This window comes from Aspergillus pseudotamarii (genome assembly GCF_009193445.1).
Source record: "Aspergillus pseudotamarii strain CBS 117625 unplaced genomic scaffold BDV38scaffold_1, whole genome shotgun sequence".
NCBI lineage: Eukaryota > Fungi > Ascomycota > Eurotiomycetes > Eurotiales > Aspergillaceae > Aspergillus > Aspergillus pseudotamarii.
This window is the reverse complement of record NW_022475015.1, coordinates 270,861-293,500: the sequence shown is the minus strand read 5'-3', so window position 1 is coordinate 293,500 and position 22,640 is coordinate 270,861. Positions and strand designations below refer to the sequence as shown.

At 46.1% G+C, this 22,640-nt stretch overlaps 8 protein-coding genes across 8 annotated transcripts; 6 read left to right on the top strand and 2 right to left on the bottom strand.

Moving 5' to 3' along the window:
* Positions 1–11: 11 nt before the first annotated feature.
* On the top strand, positions 12–2,620 carry BDV38DRAFT_231721 (major facilitator superfamily domain-containing protein). Its single transcript, XM_032052970.1, has 8 exons — positions 12–391; positions 456–544; positions 627–697; positions 749–1,040; positions 1,108–1,179; positions 1,238–1,954; positions 2,017–2,121; positions 2,194–2,620. The coding sequence occupies exons 1-8, from the start codon at positions 313–315 to the stop codon at positions 2,422–2,424; spliced, it is 1,656 nt and encodes a 551-aa protein (XP_031919671.1). The 5' UTR covers positions 12–312; the 3' UTR covers positions 2,425–2,620.
* A 1,095-nt stretch (positions 2,621–3,715) lies between these two features.
* Positions 3,716–4,157, bottom strand: BDV38DRAFT_276690 (uncharacterized protein; the record flags this gene model as incomplete). The annotated part of the gene is made up of 3 exons (XM_032058281.1): positions 3,716–3,763; positions 3,819–3,917; positions 3,981–4,157. The coding sequence occupies 3 exons, from the start codon at positions 4,155–4,157 to the stop codon at positions 3,716–3,718; spliced, it is 324 nt and encodes a 107-aa protein (XP_031919670.1).
* Positions 4,158–5,310: 1,153 nt separating this feature from the next.
* Positions 5,311–6,290, top strand: BDV38DRAFT_276689 (xylose isomerase-like protein; the record flags this gene model as incomplete). The annotated part of the gene is made up of 3 exons (XM_032058280.1): positions 5,311–5,614; positions 5,675–6,112; positions 6,169–6,290. 3 exons carry the CDS (start codon positions 5,311–5,313, stop codon positions 6,288–6,290), a joined length of 864 nt encoding a protein of 287 aa, XP_031919669.1.
* Positions 6,291–6,770: 480 nt separating this feature from the next.
* BDV38DRAFT_289526 (type II 3-dehydroquinate dehydratase) lies at positions 6,771–7,339 on the top strand (the record flags this gene model as incomplete). The annotated part of the gene is made up of 3 exons (XM_032061258.1): positions 6,771–6,828; positions 6,892–7,066; positions 7,096–7,339. The coding sequence occupies 3 exons, from the start codon at positions 6,771–6,773 to the stop codon at positions 7,199–7,201; spliced, it is 339 nt and encodes a 112-aa protein (XP_031919668.1). The 3' UTR covers positions 7,202–7,339.
* A 358-nt stretch (positions 7,340–7,697) lies between these two features.
* BDV38DRAFT_276688 (Zn(II)2Cys6 transcription factor domain-containing protein) lies at positions 7,698–9,753 on the bottom strand (the record flags this gene model as incomplete). Its single annotated transcript, XM_032058279.1, has 5 exons — positions 7,698–8,239; positions 8,295–8,575; positions 8,638–9,447; positions 9,522–9,590; positions 9,650–9,753. 5 exons carry the CDS (start codon positions 9,751–9,753, stop codon positions 7,698–7,700), a joined length of 1,806 nt encoding a protein of 601 aa, XP_031919667.1.
* A 357-nt stretch (positions 9,754–10,110) lies between these two features.
* Positions 10,111–14,493, top strand: BDV38DRAFT_289525 (ABC transporter ATP-binding protein; the record flags this gene model as incomplete). Its single annotated transcript, XM_032061257.1, has 9 exons — positions 10,111–10,236; positions 10,292–10,397; positions 10,451–10,538; positions 10,597–11,158; positions 11,209–11,303; positions 11,357–12,062; positions 12,118–13,897; positions 13,955–14,394; positions 14,467–14,493. 9 exons carry the CDS (start codon positions 10,111–10,113, stop codon positions 14,491–14,493), a joined length of 3,930 nt encoding a protein of 1,309 aa, XP_031919666.1.
* A 2,741-nt stretch (positions 14,494–17,234) lies between these two features.
* Positions 17,235–18,720, top strand: BDV38DRAFT_276686 (uncharacterized protein; the record flags this gene model as incomplete). The annotated part of the gene is made up of 2 exons (XM_032058278.1): positions 17,235–17,351; positions 17,416–18,720. 2 exons carry the CDS (start codon positions 17,235–17,237, stop codon positions 18,718–18,720), a joined length of 1,422 nt encoding a protein of 473 aa, XP_031919665.1.
* Positions 18,721–20,367: 1,647 nt separating this feature from the next.
* On the top strand, positions 20,368–21,103 carry BDV38DRAFT_276685 (uncharacterized protein; the record flags this gene model as incomplete). Its single annotated transcript, XM_032058277.1, has 3 exons — positions 20,368–20,440; positions 20,600–20,823; positions 20,879–21,103. The coding sequence occupies 3 exons, from the start codon at positions 20,368–20,370 to the stop codon at positions 21,101–21,103; spliced, it is 522 nt and encodes a 173-aa protein (XP_031919664.1).
* Positions 21,104–22,640: the final 1,537 nt, after the last annotated feature.

The window sequence follows — 22,640 nt, the reverse complement described above, 5'->3', positions numbered from 1 at the left end:
CGTCTATACGAATATCTGGAATCGGATATTGCATTACTCATTCATCATAGCCGTCATCCCTCCCCTCTCCTACACCAGATACTAATGGATCGTATATATCACGGCTGGCTCGCGTACTGTCTGCTCGCTATCAACTTCTCTCCCTGTTTCAAAATCATCCTGTAGACATAGATACTCCCACGGCGAATGTTGTCAAAAACTCCTATCTCTTGGATCTCTGGCTTTACAGTCTCAACATTGATATTCCCTTTCATCGTTCATCTCTGAAACTACTGGAATCTTGCCAAGCGTACCTGCTGATTGCGAGTCTCGATGACCGAGTCATCCGAAATACGACGAGATGATCTGGACAGGCCACGGACGCCACCTGGGACGGTGTATTTCGGAGAGGGTAGATACCCATGATGATCCTATCGCAAGATGCACACCCCGGGACTGACAGTGACGGCGTGCAGGACGCATAGATCTTGACGGAGTCGAACAAGATGCCGACGGCCATGTTATTCTCCAGCCACAACCATCAAGCGATCCAAATGAGCCATTGGTAAGTTGCCCGGGCGTGAAATACCTTCATCTATGCCCCAGTATAGCTGTCTGATTCGGAGCTGACGAGAAGTATCGGATAGAACTGGCCGACTTACCAGAAGGCGATCAACTTTTCGATTGCTTGCCTGTTCACCTTGATGGTCTTTGCAACGTATGGTTCTTTTACCCACTGAAAGACCTCCTTCTGTTAACACACCGCTAGCTTGGACGTCGGAACAGTGACCTGGCCTTCCCTCACAGACGAGCTCGGTTATGGATCGAAGTATCTCAATGACAGCTATGCCGCTGGATTGGCAGGCATGGCCATCGGCTGCATCTTTTTCATTCCTGCGGCGGACTTAATAGGACGAAAGCCCGTCTATATTTTCGCTTCATTAATCATGGTGCTGGCGAATATTGGTCAAGCTAGTTTCCAAACCCGAGCTCAGTATATCGTGCTACAGACCATAGCGGGACTTGCAGGCTCGGTCAACGACACTATCATTCAGATGACTGTAAGCATGGCTTGCCTTGTGGAATAATCTATCTCTGGTTCCGAGCTTATATGGGACGTGATAACAGATCGTGGATCTTTTCTTCGTTCACCAGCGTGCAACGATGAATGGTATTTATTCAACAATGGTGGTTGTTGGTGTAAGCCTCTCTTCTTCCGAGCCCCAGCACTTCTCAAACTAACAGTCCATGCTTCTAGACATACTTAAGCCTCATTCCAGCCGGATATATCATCAATAGTCAAGGATGGCGCTGGGTATGGTGGTGGTGCGCGATTCTCAACTCACTGGTACTGCTTTTGATTATCTTCGCGTACGAGGAGACTAGATATGGAAGGCCTGCCGGGAACTGCTATATCGGTGAAGATCCCCCGGTGGCACTCGGAGCAGAGGGGAAGCAGTCTGCAGCTCCTGAATTCGACAAGGAAAAGGCAAGACCGGCCCATTGTGACCCGATCCCGCAGAGGGCTGCGGAGGAGCCTATCCCACCACGGAAGACATACTTGGAAAGAATGACTACATTTGAGCCTACTGACAGCCTTAGCTTGAAAATATACTGGCGTCATATGTGGACCCCATTCCTGCTTTTCTTTCGCATCCCAGCAGTGGCCTTTGTCGGCATCGAATATTCATTCATGATGTGCTGGGTGGCCATCCTAGCTACAACACAGCCGATCCTGTTCGCGGAACCCCCCTACAACTTCTCTTCGGTGGGTGTGGGCAATATCAACATTGCACCCTTCGTTGGTGCCGTTATAGGGTCCATCTATGGGGGCCCTCTAAATGATTACTATGTCGTGTACATGGCCCGGCGCCGAGCGGGAATGTATGACCCGGAGCTCAGATTGCACATGCTTCTGGTGCCACTGGTAGTCTGCCCTCTCGGTCTCTTCCTTTACGGCATTAGCATTGCCAATGTACGTGCCCATTATACTCCGAGCGAAGATCGGAAGCCCTTGCTAACAGAATGACTGTCTAGGAACAACCGTGGATTGTCCCATTAATTGGATCCTCATTTGTGGGCTTCGGCATCGGATCCGTAACATCGATTATTCTCCCATACTATGGAGATTCCTATCGTGAGGTATGCCTGACTGTCCTTCCTCCTTTCCCTCTTCCCTAGTCTTCCTATAACCCAGCCGCTGAGGATTCCAAGCTTGTCGCCGAGGGTCTCGTCGTCATTACGTTCATCCGCAACCTAGTCTCGACAGGTATATCGTTCGCGATCAATCCGTGGATGATTGGGCTTGGCGTTCAGAATATGTTCATCAGCGCGGGATGCTTGTGCTTTGGCATTATGGTCTTTGTGATTCCCATGATGATTTGGGGTCGGAAGGCACGTAGCAGCACCGCCGACTATTACTTGAGTGCCGTAGCTGCCGGTTAGGGCGTGTGGATATCGGGCTTACATACAGAGGAGTGTACACGACGCTTTTGAAGAGTGCGATAGTGGATAGGTGGCGGTAAGCGCCTGACTGGTTCGTCTGTCTGTTGAGTTTGTTGAGAGGATAAGGAATAGGATAGACAATCTGCTACCGCCGCAAACACAGAAGAAACAATAGATTGTAGATACTTATATTCTTTTCCTATCTCTTCTCGGAAACTAAAGCTATTAACTGTATTTAACAGATTTTAAAAAAAAAAAAAAAAAAGGGGTTGTACTAAACGAAGATATTATATTATATACTGTTAGTGTTGGCATCGGGTCGGGTTTTGATAAGCAAACCTACACCGCCCCGAACCTGGGTCAATTGAGATCGACCCAACTGTCTGCACCAGCCAACCCCGCCCCAGTAAGTTTGAATCCATTGCTATATCCGTTTTGTCTATATAATCAGAGACTCGATCATATATGAAGCATCCAAATATGGTTTAGTATCAGTTAGATTCATCGGCCGGCACTCGGGAATGTGAAAATCCGGAAACTCTGCCTTCCTTCGGGCCGGATTCTGTTATGCCCGTACGCTAAAATCATATCCAACACGGCGATGATTCCTTGAGCGCTCCAAAATACCTTAGTGGTGCGTCTTGGGTCATGCTCCTGGTATTAATGGCCAGGTGGACTTTCCACCTGCAAGGCTACTGCAATAGAAGGAAATCCAATTAACCAGAAAAGGGAAGCGGTGGACGGAGCATAGTACAAAGAGTGCAACACTTGGAAAAGCTACAGCTTTGGTTAGGATATGGAGGAACTGCGAGATGTATGACTTGACCCTTCGGATCCTCAAAACTAACACTTTCACAGGCCGGTTCGCTACACCCTTGCTCGCTTTCTTCTAGAGCGCATCAGACGGCGAGCGAATATTGTTAGCATTCTTACACTGGTTCGTGAAATCGGACTGACTTTCACACCCTCGTCTCGCCTGGGGTCGAGCAAAGATGATTTGACTTTCCGTCCTGTGCTACATCCTCACTACGCACACTCCGTATTAAATTAGGTGAATTGCGTCAGTTAGAGCGACCGTCTCGGGAATGTTAGTGTCCATTTGATCAGCTTCATTTTTCTAGCTTGAAATCCTGAAATTACCAAGTTTGACATATGGCTACAGCGGCGAAAGCCGATCCATCGCCTTCTATATCCGCTTCATTTTGCATTATAAGGCAGAGAAGAAGGATCGCACATCATCAACCCACAAATCAGGACAAGTGATAGCTGGAAAATGACCACCAAACGCATATCATTTAAAGTAGACCACATGTGTAGTTCGTTCAATCCAATCCAATGGCTGGCTATGATTTAGCCAGTTGATATAACGACGATTGGGTAGTAAGGGGACTCACAGCTAAATTGAATTTGGCAAGGGCTGGAAACGGCCCATGAATATTCCCCCATTGAGTGACCCCAGTTGGCATATCCGACTTGGGAAACGACAGGGCAGCCTAGAATTTGTCGGGGTTAGTTATAGTGGCTGGGCTCGAAATCAGCCGAATTGGCCTACTGACCGTATAGACCAGGTGGTAGTCTTGAATACTCCCATATGGTGACTGAATCCACGACAGCATGGTGTCCGTAATAATCTCTTCGTAGCTGTAAGGATATCCATCACTACCGGTATTTTTAAGGTCCCATAACCAAGCAGCAAACCCAACAGGGCTATCTGTCAACGCTAAGGACACCATTGGAGGCTTTTGCGTGTATGCCGTGGTATACGCGGCGTGTTTCGAGAATCACTCGTCCGACACCGCTATATAGTCATTCTCCTCATCGGTCGTCTCATTTCTGGCCTGCCGGGCCAGGTCAGACTCTTCGACTCGCGCGAAGAAATAATCTGTAAAATGACCGAGAATCCTGTCGCGGACCTCTTGGACCATCCACATACCGACTGCCCAACCGAGATCTGCACCCGCTCTGGTCCATATTGAGAGTTTATGATAAGATGCAAAATACTCATCACACGCCAACAGGATTGCATTCATCAATGGATCTTGTCTTTTTCGGATAGACGCGCTTCTCAAGCGGATGGATGGTGCTTACAAGCAAATTTGCCATATCCACCGTGTCTCGTAGATGGGGCCAAATATAGAAGCAGCGGCGGATTTACGGCTTCCACAGTATCGACATAATGCACGCCAACCTCATCAGCCATGCACAGGCAAACAACTAGACTTTATTATGTTCTGTCCGCCAGGTTCACGCACCATGTCAGAAGAGTGTCCACGTGCGTCCTCACGCTGAGTGCATTCAGAACGTCTTGGAGGCAACTTGGTGACGCCTCGAGAGGATAGCCTTAGAAAGGCGCGGGTGTCAATTAGACTTGCTGGTGCTATGGGCACCAGGATCTTCAAGTGCCCTTACAGTGCCTGCCTGGCCCATCTGAGGCTACCGGGGACTATGCCGTTATCATCCCGCTTCGTGTTGGCCGACATTGCTGCGGTGGTGGCGCTCCGAACTTCGGCTAGTTTTAGACAATATAATATAGAATGACAGATCCGTAAGAGCTAGAAAACAAGCAATGCACAAATCATCCGAGGATCAAAATTTGGTAAAGAACTTCCGGGGAGGCCACAGGGAGATAAGGACAATCGCCAGCAGAAAGTGCTGCCCCCCACAATCAGCAATCTACCCGACCGATTATACCATCGGGAACCCTTTTAGCCGATCCTACTGAATGCCAATAAGTAAAATATTGGCGGCGAATGACTATTATCATCGCATACACCACCCCTGCGGCAGCCGCAAATTTGGAAAAAGGAACTGGATCAAATATATATATATATATATATATATGCAGGACAGAAATTGTGCGAAGAAAGACGTCGCACATCGCCCGGAATGAACTATCAGCCAGCTATTCTGAGCCTGTCGCTGGGCCGCCCGGGTATACATGACTTTGAATACAAGATGGAGAAAGCTGCCCAAGCCGGGTTTAAGGGTGTCGAACTATTCTTTGATGACCTCCAGGCCGTGAGCCGAAAGATTGCAGGTCTCATCGACGACTCCAAGCCGACTCTCGATCAGCTTCTTGCAGGCGCAGACCGATGCCGCGACAAGTGCGCGAATCTCGGTATTACTATCCTCACCCTGCAGCCCTACCTCTTCTACGACGGGCTGCTAGATCGCACCGAGCAGCAACGGCGTCTACAGGAAGATGCCCCCGTTTGGATGCGTTTATGCCACTGATTCGGTGTTACGATAGCCCAGGTCTCCGCCAACTTCCTGCCCGCGAGCTCGCTCATCGAGGACACGGAAGCTCATCGCAACGCCCTTGTCGCGGATCTTGGGGCCCTGGCTGACCTCGGCGCTGCACAGGCCCCCCCTGTGCGGTTCGCATACGAGGCGCTGTGCTTCAGCCCCAAGATCAACACATGGCAGGCGGCCTGGGATGTGGTTAAGCGTGCAAAGCGTCCTAATTTGGGCCTCGCCATCGACACCTTTAATCTTGTGGGCCGCATTTGGGGTGACCCGGCATCCGCGGATGATGGCCGGCAAGTCCCCAATGCGGACGCCGAGCTCGCCCGGTCCCTGAGGGAGCTTGTCGCTAAGGTTGACCTTGCGAAGGTTTATTACCTGCAGATCGCCGACGGTCAACGGATGGAAACTCCACTGGTTAAGGGCCATGAGTTCCATGTTGATGGTTAGCTGCCATTAATGAACTGGTCGCGAAACGCGTCTTTTCTTTTATATATATAGAGGCACGAGGCGGTTATCTGTCTGTTGAGGACGTAGTTCGGGCTGTCGTTGAGGAGTTAGGGTATAAGGGATCGATGTCGCTGGAGCTCTTCTCGCGGACTGTCGCCGAGCCTGGAGATTAAGCGCCGGCGGAGTATGCACAGCGAGGCATTTAATCATATAGGAAGATGTGTGATAGGCTTAGTATTATATAAATATGAATGGAAGGTAACCCTCTGCAGAGATACCAGTATCTTATTATCTTTGTAGTGTGCTTTCAGAAACTATTCCACCAGTTGGTTGGACTAAATCTATGTAAATAAGGCTGGAGAGTCTTTAACTTAATAGAATAAGAGAATACCCTTGGTGGCCTCTCGGAAATGGAATCTACTGGATCGGTAAAGATCTCAGGCTGAAACCTCCATCATATTGGGCCGGATTTCATTACTTCTATGACAATTGAGGTTCACCGATACCCGATATTCCTATTAGTGAAATGGGTAGGCGATATACTTATAATTTGTGAAGCCGAAGGCCTTTGCTATATGCTGGGGAAAATCCTATTGTGCTCTGTGAACCTTTTTCGATAAACATTGCCTGAAGTAATAAACTAAATGTAAACTATGCCTTCCCATAATATTCTTTTGGTTAACGGTCCTAGTCTCAACCTTTTGGGTACCCGTGAACCACATATTCACGGCTCGACAACACTTCGCTAAGTGGAATTAGCTGTAACTGTGTGAGTATTGCAGCACGGCATATCCGCCTCTTGCTTCCAGTCGAATTCGGAAGCTGATATTCGGAATCGAATCCACCAGGCCCGGGAAGATGGCGTAGCCGACATCATTATTTATCCGGCCGCATATACATATATGTCAGTCGCAATTTATGATGCCCTTTTTGGGGTCGGGATTCTATTGTTGAGGTCTATATATTAAATCCTTATAGGCGGGAGATATTCGGCCATCACAGCTATCTTACTGGCAAGGCCTCCGCAGTAATCTGCGGAATGGGGGTCTACGGTTACTTCGCTGCACTGGATTGGTGGGTATGAAACCTTTCCAGGGAAGATATTATTTGATTTGTATCTGAAAGTCTGTGGTGTGCATCAATACAGTGATAGGAGGAGGTCTTATATATGGGGGGATGGTATTCAAATCCCTCGGGGCTTATCAATTGTGTAGCACTTCTCTGTAGAGGATTGGATATATAAAGATAATTTACTATTATGTATTTAGTTCTTCGTGTTTAATCTGGCTGTTTAAGTGGAGTACAAGTTGGGCTGCCAATTTATTATTTCTTTGCTTTTGTCTTGATGTTTTCTCAATCACTCAACCAAAACTCAGTCCAATCAGTAGTTCGTCAAACCCTCCTCCTGTGCAACCTTTGCAAGTACTGTCAGGGATCTAAGTCCGTATAAGGAATTAAGGCATCGATACTAGCGCGGGATACACTTGAGGTCCGTACTCTCCAGTCTCCTGTACTTAAACCGCGGTAGGTGGATCTTGGCAAACGAGCGGGACTTTTTTAAGAAGGAAAGAGCCCATTTGTCAAGTCAGTTGATTCCAGAAATCAAGCTCATTGTCTTCAACAGATGCATTCATCGGGTTCACCAAAAACAGGCTCGAGAGAACGACATTAGCGTTGAGTCTGTCGAGATACAAGCGTTCAATGCCTCGGTATGCTTCCGCATAGTCAGAAAATATGGGCAACCCGTGAACAATCATCTTACTTCGAGGACTTCCACCGCTGCTAGCATCTTCAAACACCTTGCTCAGCTGCTGAAGGATGCCCGGAAGGTTATACATCGTCCGTGCAGCATTCAGATCCCACGCCCGGTCCTCGACACATAGCAGTCGAGAGGCTTTGATAATAGCGAGAGCAATGTGCAGGATGGATATGACAGTGAGGGATGGAAACGACTCGACTGGTACCAAGCGAAATGCGTCGTATAGTTCGTGTGTGCTCTGCAAACAATCCCAGATCGTTCGCGATCTCAGGTGCGTAAGTTGTAGCGTTCCACTTTTGTCGCCGAATTTGAAGGGCTCGAACAAGCGAATACGAATCGAAGCATAGTGCGTCCGCAGAAGATCTGGTTTGAACGGTCAGTCGTACCATTTAAGGTTTCCATAATGGGAACCATATACGGTTCCACTTCAGATTTGCTGGTAGCTGATTCATGAATGTATCCAACTCATTCTGAATAGAAGCCACTGCTATAGAGTAAACGCCTCCAGACGGTTGATTGTTAGGGTTACCAATCATTTCCCAGAAGGAATCGTTCACCTTCATTCCGATTTTTCGTATGCCCACAAGGCTTACCAACGAGTCTGTCAGATATTCTTGGTCACGCTGCAGCTGCTTACAGCAGTCATCAAAGTGCGCCATGTACTCTAATCTGTATCGTTTGCCAAGCAGGCTGCATAGTCTATCATAGTTGTTGTTATTGATATTTAATTAGTGAGAAGATGGCACTGGGGGCAGACTCACGTAGAAGCTATATAATAGACCCCCAGCAAGGTCCGCCAGTCCTCTTTGGTTTGCTTTGGCTGAGGTTGCAGATTGTTCTGCATGTGAGCTGCGTCCTCGACTATCGATTCGAAGGCCAGATTCTCTCTCGACCGAAGTTGCGTCAGTCTCAGATCATCTATCAAACAGATCGCCAATTGAACGAGGGTTGTGTCTTTGGTCGCGGCGTAAAAATAGATGTCATTCCTGAAAAGTAGCATTGTAAGTTGACCAAGTTCACTGACCGCGTAAGAGAAAACGACGAAACTGGGTTGTTGGTACCAGGTAAGAAATACTAGGATAGCCTGAACCAGCTCGAGGTCCTTGTTCATCAGAACAACAGTCTCGTTTGCAACGTGTTGTCGGAACCAGCTTTCGAATACAGCTGAAATCTCGGGTGGCGGGGGTCTGCAGACCCATAAAATGGTCTTCAGAAGTAGCGGTTTATGTTTCAGCATGCTGTATGAATTTCTGGTGGAGAGTGGAACAAAAGGGAACTCCGGAACCATGGTGGTCATGTATTCTTGAAGGATTTGGTCCGCCTCCAAGAACGAAACTTCAAATCCGGGGACGATGGCAATCGATCCGTTATAGACACCAGTTCCTGCCGATTGATTCGATGATGCGGCCAGTGGTTGGTCTTGGTATGAAGCTTGCATTGTGGTTGGGGTATCGCCCTTGCTGGAGTCTGTAGGGCGTTCGGTTAGCCGCTCAGAAGAGCATGTACACTCTCGCCCTCGCGTCAAAAGAGCCATTATGTCGTCCAGCTTTTTCTCCAACACTACTGCATGACTAGAGTCCTTTTGATGAGTGTTCAGATCGCCGATGCCGTGTCCGGCACACTCCGACAACTAGGAGTAACTTACGTCGCTTTGCCCCGCCGTTTTGTCGACATAGAATCGGACGTGAAACACGTCAAGTTATTCTTGAGACACCTGTCTATTATAAGCATAATAGCACATCCGGTCACCTTGTGGCTGCGCGGGATACAAACCGCTGGCAGATGTCAACGCCATCGTCGACCCGGGCGCATTTGGCCTTAGCCCGTGAGCAGTTGGTGCAAGCGCGCGGCTTCTCGTCGAGTAGAGTGCCGGACATCTCCGCGTGAGGGGTCCTTCGGCACTAGAAGATCTGCGGTCCAACTCCTTGGGCGCTTTTGGCTGTTCGAGGGTGCAATATGGAGATGTCGTGAGCCTGGAGCGGAGGGCAAAAAGATCTCCGAGGCCGACATCGAAAGTCTTGGCCTCGCTTTTCTCGGCTCGGCCGGGGGTCTATTTGCTGCCCGCTCCGGCACTCCTTGTCCTCTATGAGAATCATAAATGATTCATTTCTCCTCAAACTCGCGCTCCTCAATGCTCTCATGCTTCGTTTTGTTTGCTTCTTTTTCGTTATTCGTTCTTCTCCCTCGTGACCTGTGGTTTTGGAAAAGTTGCACATTGCCATAGTGCTCACGTAATGATGATTAGCAGGGAATGTAAGAACTCATATGGCAAGACTTCAGTGAATTCATCATCCGAGATCAGCGTCGAAAGGACTTCTGTACATGCGGATGAACGCGCTGCCACTCTCAACCATTACATCGTCTGGAAACCTTTCCCAATTCTTGAAAATCAAACATTCACTCATTTGTTTCCAGCGCATCTTCACATATGCAACGTCGTGGGATATTCTGGCTCTGACGGCCGGTATCTTGGCTGCCATGGGCTCCGGAGTCACACAACCGTTGATGTTTATTCTGTTTGGTTGGTCAATACTCTATTCATGCTTTCAATCTCCCAACTTAACAGTCGCATAGGAAACTTTGTCGAGGAATTCAATGGTGTTGAGACGGAGGACTGGGGTGCGGATCTGACCACCACTCGGCAAACTCTCAGTCATCTATGGTATCTGCTATCTATTCTGAGCCCTTGGAGGTCTCCATCGCTCACTTCCTTCCGCTAGTCTCTTCGTGACTGCCCTGTTTATTGCCCGGTTTGGCCTCGCTTCGATCCAGAAATTTGCCTTCCGCCTGATTGGTATTCGACTCTCGGCTGCGATACGATTGCATTATCTGGTACATCTCTTTGATCAGAGTATGCATGTTCTTGATTCTCTACCACCTGGTCATGCCGTTGGCACTATCACGAGCAGCAGCAACACGCTTCAAGGTGGTATTTCCGAAAAGCTCGCCATCTTTATCGAATACACAACTCTTATTATCGGTTCTTGTGTCGTTGCTTTTGTGTGGAGCTGGGAGCTTTCGCTAGTGACACTGGCAGGCTTTTGTGCTGTAGTTCTGGTTGCTGGTAGTTTATTCCCACTAAATGTCAGGGCCCAGACTCGCCAGATGGAGATGGAAAAGCAAGCAGCCAGTATTGCCAGTGAATGCTTTGCGAGTATCAAGGTGATCATGGCGTGTGGTGCACAACAGCAAGTTGTCGACAAATACGGGTCTTTAATCCAAGAGGCCAAGCAGCAGGCACAGTCTACAAACTTGTTCACGTCACTCCAGTTTTCCTTGACAGTATGTCTGACCCCGCCTCCGGAATGTCAAATGGGGATTAATGGGAATAGTTCTTCGGTGTCTTCGGGACCGTCGCTCTTGCCTTCTGGTATGGGGCCCTTATTTTCACCAAAGGCAGGGTCGATAATGTGGGAGTCATTACTGTGTAAGAAGAACAGGTTGCTGTGGGATTTTCTAGAAAGGCTAATGGAAATCAAGGGTTCTCCTGTGCTTGGCGACTATCTTCTTCTCCCTCGATCGAGTCTTCTCGCCTCTACAAGCAATGGGAAAGGCATCTATCGCCGCTCACGAGTTCTTTTCTGTGATCGACGTCCCTGTGCCCAGAAAAGGAATCCTCAAGGAGCCAGATGTTTCTGCTACAGAAGACATTGTGTTCGATAAAGTCACTTTTGCGTACCCGAGCAGAGCCGATGTCAAGGTCCTTGAACAACTCGACTTGCGCATTGAGGCTGGCAAGGTGACTGCTATTGTTGGCCCCTCGGGTTCCGGGAAAAGCACCATAACTGGCCTGATTGAGCGTTGGTACACTTTGAAACAGCAGCATGACACGGCAAAGCAGCAAAATGTCAAAGAAGGCCGGAAGCTTCCAAAGAATCATTATGCTGCCCATAATTCTGGAATTGACGGAACCAAGGTGCAAAGTGTTGGAGATCCAGTTGAGCTCCAAGGTACCATCACAACATGCGGTTATTCGCTAGACGATATCGACGTGAAGTGGTGGCGATCACGAATTGGACTTGTACAACAAGAGCCGTTTTTGTTCAATGACACTATCTATGAGAATGTTGCTCGTGGTTTGATCGACACACCCTGGGAGGGAGAGCCCAATGAGCGAAAGAGGGAGCGTGTCATGGAAGCTTGCCAGGAGGCCTTTGCCGATGATTTCATCAACAAACTCCCATTGGTATGTACGCCGGGTCTTGGGCTTATTTAGAATCGTAGATGTTAATCCATTCTAGGGCTACGACACATGTGTTGGTGAAGGGGGTGCTAGACTCTCAGGTGGTCAACGCCAACGACTTGCCATCGCTCGATCTATCGTCAAGAAGCCTGATATTCTAATCTTGGACGAAGCCACCAGCGCCATTGATGTCCGTGGCGAACGATTCGTACAGGCAGCTCTCGATAAAGCATCGCAAAATCGAACGACGATTGTGATTGCCCATCGGCTCTCCACGATCAAAAATGCAGATCGTATTGTGGTTCTCAAAAAGGGGAAGGTCATCGAATCGGGTAGCCATAAGAGCCTTGTCTCCATAGACGGTGGTTTTTATTCTGGTCTCGTCCATTCAGAAGCCCTTTCTCTTGGCGAATCGCCAAGAGAAGCACAGAATTCATTTGAGACGGAAGACTTTGGCACCATCAGCCGAGAACAGACAAAGGAAACGACTAAGAATTGCGAAGAGCACCATGCACGCGATAAGAGAAGATTAAGAGGACGCAGCATCTTTAGAAGCTTTCTCCAGTTATTCTTCGAATCAAAGAGTCAATGGGGCGTGATGAGTCTCGGCGTTCTGGTCTCAGCCGCAGCAGGAACAGCACAGCCTATGCATGCGTGGATGTATGCGAGGTCGATTAGCCTTTTCAAGTGGCAGGATGATCATTCTAAGCTCATGTATGAGGTGGATTTCATGGGCATCATGTGGACTGTCTTTGCTGCCTCTGCTGGTATTGCCTATCTCGTAACGTTTCTTTGCTCCAGTCACGTCTCGTCGTTTATCCGAGCAAAGTACCAGGTGCAGTACTTCGAGTCCCTCATTCAACAGCGAGCTGTATATTTCGACGAAACCGGTCACTCTCATGGTACTTTAGTCGCCCGCGCTAGAGATGACCCACAGAAGCTCGAGGAGATGATGGGCACGAACCTCGCTCAAGTGTGCATCGCTATTTTCGCTATCATCGGGGGCCTCATCATGTCTATGGTGTATAGTTGGAAACTTGCACTAGTCTCACTCTGTGCTGTTGCACCGCTTTGTGTGCTCTCAGGTTATATTCGAATGCGATACGAGGTTGAATTCGAGAATATGAGTGATGCGGTCTTTGATGAAAGTTCTCAATTTGCCTCTGAGGCAATTGGGGCTTTCAGGACTGTGACTTCTCTAACACTTGAAAGCTCTATTTTTAATCGCTTTGAGAGATTGTGCCATGCACATATGCTTTCCGCATACAAAAAGGCTCGCTGGGTGAGCATCATTCTCGGGTTCTCAGAAAGCACCAATTTGGGCTGCCAGGCGCTTATCTTTTACTACGGCGGCCGCCTTCTTACCCAAGGTGAGCTTAGTAACATGTCGTTCTTTGTGTGTTTGATGGCAATTATGAATGCTGCTGAGGGGTTTGGGAAGAGCCTGAGCTTTGGTCCTAACGCGGCTCAGGCAGCTGGTGCATCAAATCGTGTTCTTCATACAAGGGATTCCAGCCTGAAAGCTCCATGCGAGAAGGATGGCGTTCCTGTAGAAGACGGTGGTATTAGAATCGAGCTCCGTGGCATTCGTTTGAGATATCCCACTCGAAATACCCCAGTTTTAAATGGTCTGTGTATGACCATCGGGAAAGGGCAATTTGCGGCCGTGGTTGGTCCATCTGGCTGTGGAAAGACTAGCATAATTTCCTTGCTTGAGAGATTTTACGACCCAGAAGAGGGTCAAGTACTCTTCAACGGAAAAGATATTTCGGATGTCAACCTTTACGCATATCGCAAACATCTGTCTCTAGTGTCACAAGAGCCTACCCTTTTCCAAGGTAAATTAGCACTTGCTTGAGTTTTCCTCTTTTAGTATCTATGCTAACACTCAGAAGGCACAATTCGGGACAACATTCTTCTGGGAATGGACCCGAGCACCGTGACGGACAATCAACTTCATACCGCCTGCCGCGACGCACTGATTTATGACTTTATAGCCTCTATCCCCGAGGGTTATAACACAGATATTGGATCCCGTGGTATTGCTCTCTCCGGCGGGCAGAAACAGCGTATCGCCATTGCCCGAGCATTAGTTCGCGATCCCCGGGTCCTCCTTCTCGACGAGGCTACTAGCTCTCTGGACTTGAGGAGCGAACGACTGGTTCAAGCGGCCCTTGAGCGTGCAGCTAAAGGGAGGACTATAATTGCAGTTGCGCACAGGTTGGCCACTGTGCAAAATGCAGACATAATCTTCGTGCTTGGTGAAGGTGGAAAGCTGTTGGAAAAGGGCAGCCATCTACAGCTTCTTGGTAACAAAGGTGTTTATTATCAAATGGTGAGTTGATTTTTTTTTTCGAATATTCAAGCCGCATTTAATTGATGCGATAATGACCTGACAAGAAAACAGTGTCAGAACCAGGCTTTTGATCAATAAGAGAAAGGCAAGAATCAACCTTCTGTCTAGACTGGTGTTTGGCCAGGTTAGGTTAGGTTAATAGGATCAGTTATATCTAACTACTAGGTTATAACTAAACTTCTACGAGACTTTTAAATCTTGCGTGAACGAGGCTGGTGAGCTTTAGACTTTGAATGAAAGACAGGATGTGATTCAAGAATCGGTCTGGATCCTTTACAGGTGCAAGGAACTGACCGAGGAGCTTGATGAATGAGCAAAAGTATATAGAGATTCTTGAGAACCTGATGGATGACCAGAACGCAGCTATCTGGAAGACTTCAACCACATGTGCAGCAATAGCCAATGAGGCAGCACGAATTTTAATCTTTATATGGATTGCGAAAGCTATGTACGATATCTACTGTAGAAGAGCCTCTCGATAAAATTAAAGGGTCTTGTTTCCATTTCATTATATATATGAACAAAATTAGAATACTTCACAGGAGCAAGTGCCTTGTGATGCATTTGAAGCACTCTGTACGGCAGTTCGAACGCGATATATATTCATTATAAAGATAACAAAACACTACCCTCGAGGAAGGATTCCATGGAATAAGAGCCTTATATCTTGCGACTGAGACAGGATCCGGAGAGATGGTTGAGACTTTTTAAGTGCGGGAGTTTCAAAATTGGTTGATAATGAGGATCAACCGCCCGCGGACTATGCGGAGGAGGGAGGGGTCATATGTTCTTCGAAAGTTGGAAAAAGAAATCGCCCCGATAAATTGCCTCTATAGAGCAATGTACTGTACAGTAGTAGCTACATATCCTGCTGCCTAGTAAGGGACAAGATCCCGAGGTATAGAAGACAGTGATTGAAGACCCCTTCAAGAAGTCGATCTCTTCTTGAGCTCGATTCAGTGACCTGAGAAGTCAGTATACCCTTCTGAAAATGTTGCTTAAATGTAAACCCTGGATTTACTATTCTATATAGGGAAATGGAAGTTATTAAAGAGGTATCTAGCCACACAAGAAGGGCTGCTCTATATTCTTAGTAGGATAAATCTTATTGATAGTAATTTGAAACCCCAAAGTCTGTCAGATGTAAATTTTGGTTCAGGGAAAGTAACTTGGCCCCTAGTTACAGATTATATGAAGATATCCAAGACTCCCAAGCAATTCTTGACCTCTTAGAAATAGTACTATCAGATCAGAAATACTATATATCTATGGTGTTAGTTGATATATATTTCTACCCTTCACAACCACGAATCTTAGCAGTTTATATCTGAGTCTTAATTCTAGTATTACCAACGAAATTTGGGGAAAGGAGTCTTGGTCTTATATATATAAGTATAAGCAAGATCTGTCCTGTCCCGATTATAAATTGTATTACAATTGACGAAAATAATCTAAAAGTGGAAGAGTTTATTATGGATTATCAATTTTCTTGGAATACCGATATGTATCTGAATAGTATAGGAGAGACAATTAACCCTGAGATACTGGGACAAACGGAATGGGAGTTCGAGTCCGACTACTCGGAACCCGGATTTAATGAAGAGAACTTCCTCGGTAACCAGGGGCCAAATAGTCCCGCTTGGGAAAATAAATATACTAACTATGAGCTTTTAGACTCAGATAACTCATTTGAGAGAGACACTGAAAATTCGGTGAGCGCTCTCTGGGCTACTATAGTGAAAAGTATATTTATGGTGTTTACTCCAGGTTGTTAGTGAAGAGACTGACGGTATAACTATTCTTGGCGAACGAAAAGTTGACATAGCCAGTGGTAGAAAGACTCAGTTTCTTGTGTAGTGTTGGGTTGACGAAAAGCATATGGAATTGTTTATTGAATTGATGAGAATGTCATAACTTTGACCTTATGGACGCCCGGACATATTTCCTTCATCAATCTAGATCTGAGTTCGCCGGTGTACACCAAATCAAACCATTTAAATCTCACAGTTGCACGCCCACAGGAAACTGTACCAAGCCTGACATGTTATTGTCACAAAGAGTAGAAATGGAGAAGGAAAGATAGCGAATGTAGAGTGAATTCCCCTTATTCAGGGAGAAGGATAGAAAGGGAAAAGAAAATAAAAGAAATCACCTAAACTCTCCAAAGTCATAATTTCACTCCCTCTCCGTAGCATCTTGGCTTCTACAAGAATATCTATTCGCTGGGAGGGCTACTGTACCATAATGTGCTAGTGAAGACGTCGAAGAACCATCTATACCGCGTCGCGCATCTGAAAGCTCTCTGTAATCTTCAGAAATGCGATAACAATAATGACCAGAAAACCACCAGCCAAAGCGTTTGTCAACCAGAAACTGTTTACCATTCAGCTTGTGCAAGGGCTCTCCACGATAAACTGTGTTTATTATTTTGTGTTTTTCAAGAAGTATTACGAGGGCGTCAACAGATGGCTGCACGCTGCTCAGCAACACACAGTTTTGGGCTTCAGCTCAATGCTCCCTATATACCCTTTATGGATAGTTCTCACCATGTTCTAAGCCTCAAAGCGCGTGACAAACAAAAGTGGTATGGGAATCGCATAATGAACCAGCGATGATTAGAAAGGCAATATGCAAACTACCGCCTCGGGAAGTATGCTTCTGATTCAAAGTAATGCAGGAGCACATGCAAGAAGCAAAATTGTCTCTTTATTCTTCTCTCTTATCTTTTGTTTATATATAATAGGCCATGTACTTGACCATAGAAAGATTTCTAAGTATGCCAAGTTGCACTACACATTCCTAATGTCTTCTTACCCAAGATGTGGCTTAACAGCTTCCAGCTTCACCTAGGTTGGAAACACAGACTAATGGTGGTTATGACTGCTAGCATTGTATTATGGTTCTTGAGAAAGTACCTTTCTTTCCTAATCGGTGATGTAAGTAACTAAATTATCTGTTACCTCTAAGTATTCTTATCTGACAGAAGGATAACTTTCCTAGTTCCAAGATTTCAAGCATATCGATATCTCGGGATTTTGCAATAATGGCAATATTCAAGACCTCGGGTACAAGAATATGAGGCAAACTGGCCATATTAGCGCGCAAAGAAGCATCCCCTTGCATAACAACATCACCCAGATAGCTAGTGCTTTAGCGTCACATCCCATGGTACGCCTTAACGAAAATAAGGTATCGGTGCCTGTCAACGTAAATCCCAATCGCTGGACCCAATTCGCAGGTGCAGGGGTGTGGCTCCCCGAATACAATGTCTATCTTGTTGTTTCCCGTGTGGTATACACAAGGCCAGGTGTTTCATGGCCCACAATTAGCTTCCTAAGGGGACAAATATTTGACGAAGACTGGAACCACCTGGAAAAACATACAATAGAGTGGTATGGCACCAAGATGTATTTTCCCATGGTATTTGAGATACCAGCAGTGTGGTGGGAAGAGGGGGGCTTCTTCGGTCCAGAGGACCCTCGAATAATCTTAGACGAGGGCGTCCAAGGTGCCGAGCCGCTTATTGTCTTTAACATGATTTCGGATGGTGCAGGAAGTCCACGAGCCATGTGGATCCATAAACCATTCTCGAACTTTACGACGATATTGACAATACGCAACGAGGAAAGAAGGCCTGTGGAGAAAACTTGGGCCCCTTTCTTTCATAACGAGCCCAGTGCAGGTAAAAGAACCGAGACCAATGAGTATCTGCACTTTGTGTATAGTCTCAGGCCTCTACAGGTGCTCAGCTGTATGACTAGGAGTGGTGAGTGTGACTGGGTGTTCAGACAAGAAGTCCCAGATGCTTTAGCAGAATTGCATGGAGATACACGAGGAGAAATGAGGGGCGGAACGAACTTTGTGCCAATCCCTATAGATGGACATTCGGACATCCAGACGTATATTGGTCTTCCTCGAACGCATCTTAATTTCTGCAGTGCTGGTGCAACCTACCGTCCAGAAATAACGGTACTCTCCGGCGTCGAATCCAAGTTCCACATCGCATATGCCAGTGTTGCAACCGAATTCGGACACACCTTGCTTGATGAGGATCTCCTCAGTAATCCTTGTATTAAGGGTAATATCTTGATACCTAGCAGCATTGTACGATGGGTCTACAACTCCAGGGAAGACATGATGGAAGTGTCATTCAGTATAGCTGACGAAAACATTCACATCCTCCGCCTCTACGGGGTGTTGAGTTTCATCCGCAGCCTGCCATACTATAGCCGGTTCTTAGCACTTGACAATCCACATCATGACGACGCCTCTCGCAATTTTCGCTGGTCCGTGGTAGGGAACTAGGTAATAGCATGCTCTGTAGAAGCAGCGGCCAATTCAAGTCGAGCGGACTCAATTCTTGCAGAAATAGGTGAATTGTCCAAGACACTAGAGCAGATTCGCATTTAGAGCTACATTGTGTGGCTGGAGAGGACCGAAGAAATCAATGACTGAATGGCACCGATAGATGCATACTACCTGACCAAATTACAAAACGTCAGGAGGCATGGGCTAAAGGTTTACGTACAGCATTCTGATAGTACATGTTTAACAATTGCAGTAACTTTTGCTGCCGCTGGAACTATCCGGATCGATTGATTGGGGGTTATCTTGAAGCGGTGCTGATGACCTAGTATGATTACTATTCAACCAGATTTCCTAGAAATGGTTATATCCTAAAGCATAGCCTGTCCTTGAAATAATATTAGGGGAAATTCTCTACATATCTCAAGACAATTATACCCAGGTTCGACCATAAAGGGATTGAGTATAGACGGTTGACACTTCTTGCAACAATTATTGACGTTTTCAGTATGTATACCTTGGACATCATAGTGCTTAATTAAATTCAATAGATTGAGAAAAAATGTTTTGGCTATGCTGAACAGAAGTTGCAGAGTCCTCCAAGGGCTGTGAATGTAGATCTCTCATGCCTGTGTCTAGTTCAAGCACCCCGCCTCTTCTTAGTATACTGTTCTAAAAAATTGGCTTATATGCTCTTCATTATTGGAATAATTATGTATGTTAGGGAAGAATTGGTCTCCCTTACTGTATCTTTAATCAGCCTTGTAGGGTCGGTTATTGTAGGTTTCAGTGCTCCAGGGTTCTATTGCTGCTATGCAGCAGTCTTCAATTGATAGAGTGAAGCCTGTTTGCTGCCTTGCAGGGAACTGTAGTGGAAGGCACTGCTTCTGTAGGGTGACATTTATGATAGCCTTGACTATTGGGATTCCGGTATATAACAGGACCTGCGAGGTTTGGAAGAAAAGGAATATAAAAAGAATCTTATACTGAAAATACGCTTACGAGCGCTCTATTCTTGTGAGTTACATTATCATAGTATTTTACTGTACTGTATAGTATTATTTTAACACTACCCCCGTGACTCTCCTTTTACAGCTGCTATTTGTTTATAATACTATTAACTAATATATTCTCCCACAAGAAGCTAAATAAAAATATCGATAATCCGCACATGATTCGATGTTTTCTGAGAGGTTTGAAGGCTAACACCTTGTGATTGTACACGTAGATCTGATAACAAAAATTGTTGAATGTCTTCTGGAGGTCACTCTATAACCTTGTTAAATATCCGGGGTTCTAATATACACTCTACTTTTGATACTACGGTGTATTCAAGTATCAAATAAAAGTTTTGTGGCTGCATATGGAGTATCAATAAAGTATAATTTATGTCAAAGCCTCTGGCTTATTTCTTGAAGTAGGGGTGGAGTATGAGATACTCCTCAATTCTGGGGTGGCCACCAAAAACTCCATAATTATCAAGTTAACCACAGTTGAAGTATCTCCAGAACATATCTTCCCGCTAGACTAGTCATAAGAGCCCGTGTCTCTGCAAAATTTATATATATATGGACACTAAGTGTGTAATCGAAGTATTCACTATATCTAAAGAATCACGAACTACCTTATGTGATACTGGCTGTCACAATGACTACCTCTAGTAACCAAAAGCGTACTTTCTGGAGGAATAAATGTCGAAGGGTGCTTGCAGAGCATATAAGTAAGGTACCCATTGTTGCTCATACCGACACCCCAAGTCCAGATCTCAAGCGGTGGGATAAAATAGTTCGAAGCACTAGCCCCATGATTATTAACGACAGAAATAAACAAGAGACCACATATTAAATAGTCTTCATCAGGATGCTGATATAAAATATAGACAGTCGACTTGGCTTCGAGATTCCACCTGATAAGATCCGCTTGCAGCCACGTCACGAAGATCCATACAGATGGCATGTTGCTGATCACCTGAAGCCCCTCTTCAAATCAAATTTAAGCAGTGGCAGTGTTGGAAATTTTCAAAAGATCTGCCATGCCTTGAAAGCCCCAGACCTAATAGAAGCAATACATCCAGAGGCTTTGCAAAATGACCAGCACTTTGAGGTTTATATGACTAAATCATATTCTTTTGTTATATCTAGTTGGCTGATTATTTCAGACCGAGAAACAAAACTCAGTCCCCAGTAGCAGCTTCGCAGCTACGATACAAACGTTCGAGAAGGAAAAGCAGGACGTGCTGGCTGATAGCCAACGACTGTGCGAAAAGCAGGAACAGGATCTCTTAAGCGCTCAAGTCGAATGGGAAGCAGAGCGTCAGAAGCTACAGGAGGAAATATCACGGTGGAAGGATGCCGTATCGTCCTATGACCTCAGGGTTCAATAGTTGAAAAGGGTAGTCTGCCCTGTCCTGGATACACTAAACCTTCATTTACCTGGGCTGTTCGGTACGATTCATACCGAGCAACACTTGGTGGATTAGCAGCATCCGAGAAGTTATCCGTGTTGAGATTAATATGAGGCTGCTTTGCTTAGCTTAGTTTCATTCAATTCTTCCATGTCATTTTATTATGTGTTCCAAGCTTTTACGTTTATATTGAACGTGTTCCTATCGTTCTTGGAGTTTAGAAAAGTTCTGGGAAGAGGGTCCAGTAGAAATCGAAGTCTCCTGCCGCTGTATGCTTCTTTCTCACGAAGTATTCTGTAATACGAGTTAGGGGTAGCTTGTTGGCACATCCATGGCATTAAGGCCATTGCACTGTACCCTATGATAGTGTCTGTTCTAAATTAAGAGATATCAAACCGATTTCTTGTATTTGTGCTTATTACCTACTTGACTGAGCCTAAGTTCTTGAATATATATAACAAACTTTGTGGTATTATGCAATCTCATTATCGGTTAAGGGAGATAATGGTGTCCTATATGATCTGAAGAACCACTTACTGGGCCTCTCAGCTTTAGCTTCCTCCCCTATTCATTATCAGCCTCAGTAGGTATGTTCTAATCTACTGTATCATTGGCACGGTTGTCAAACGAAAGAAGGCCACGATTGCTGGGATAGGCGAGTCGGAGAACATAGAAGAATAGGCCGATGATTCTCATTGGCGGGTAGGCGCAACCTCCTTTTCTTTTCTCTCACAACCCTCTGGTGAATTAATGTGATGTTACGAATCATGATTAATGTATAAGCTGGAGTGTCTTTGGTTCCTATTGGTATTCCAGCAGGCCATGGCTCTGTTGCAATGAGCTTTTGTATTACTACGACCTTGGCTGTCGAGGGTGATGCTGATAGGTGGGGTCCATATAATGGAACTATGAAGATACTGATAGGCTCAGAACAGTCAAGAACATGGGCGAGATCTGCGGGTAAAAGGCCATGGTCCAGTAACTGACTGACTAAGAGGGGGCAGGAAAGCCGATGTGGAAATGCCACTAGAATCTGGATGTAAACACCCCCCCCCCCTTTCTCCCGCGGGGGGCATGGCACAGACCGAGAGTGATAATAAGGACAATCCCTCGGCTGCGATTGATTCAGATATTGTGAGTCTTCGAGACTCACAAAAGTTATATCTGAGCCACTGCTTACTCCCACGTCTCTGGCTAGAATAGCAATCAGTCGAATAATCTATTTATAATTGCCCAGGTATTATCGATCCAGTAATCTGCGGGATCCAAGCCCCACAGCCCATTATAGGCACGAAAGGAAAGGATTTTCTTGGTAATGTCACGAATTTCGTTTTCTATTGCTGGGCAAGGCCACTGGCATCCTCGATGTATTGGACTGTAGCCTTCCTCTTAATCCTAAGTAGATCACTAAGAAGCTTCATTGGGCTAAGCGTGACTCAACACTGTCAGTAAGCTAGATACTATGCTTCGTGTATGTAGTAATTGTCCTAACGCTGGTTATTTCTATTTTTATTTC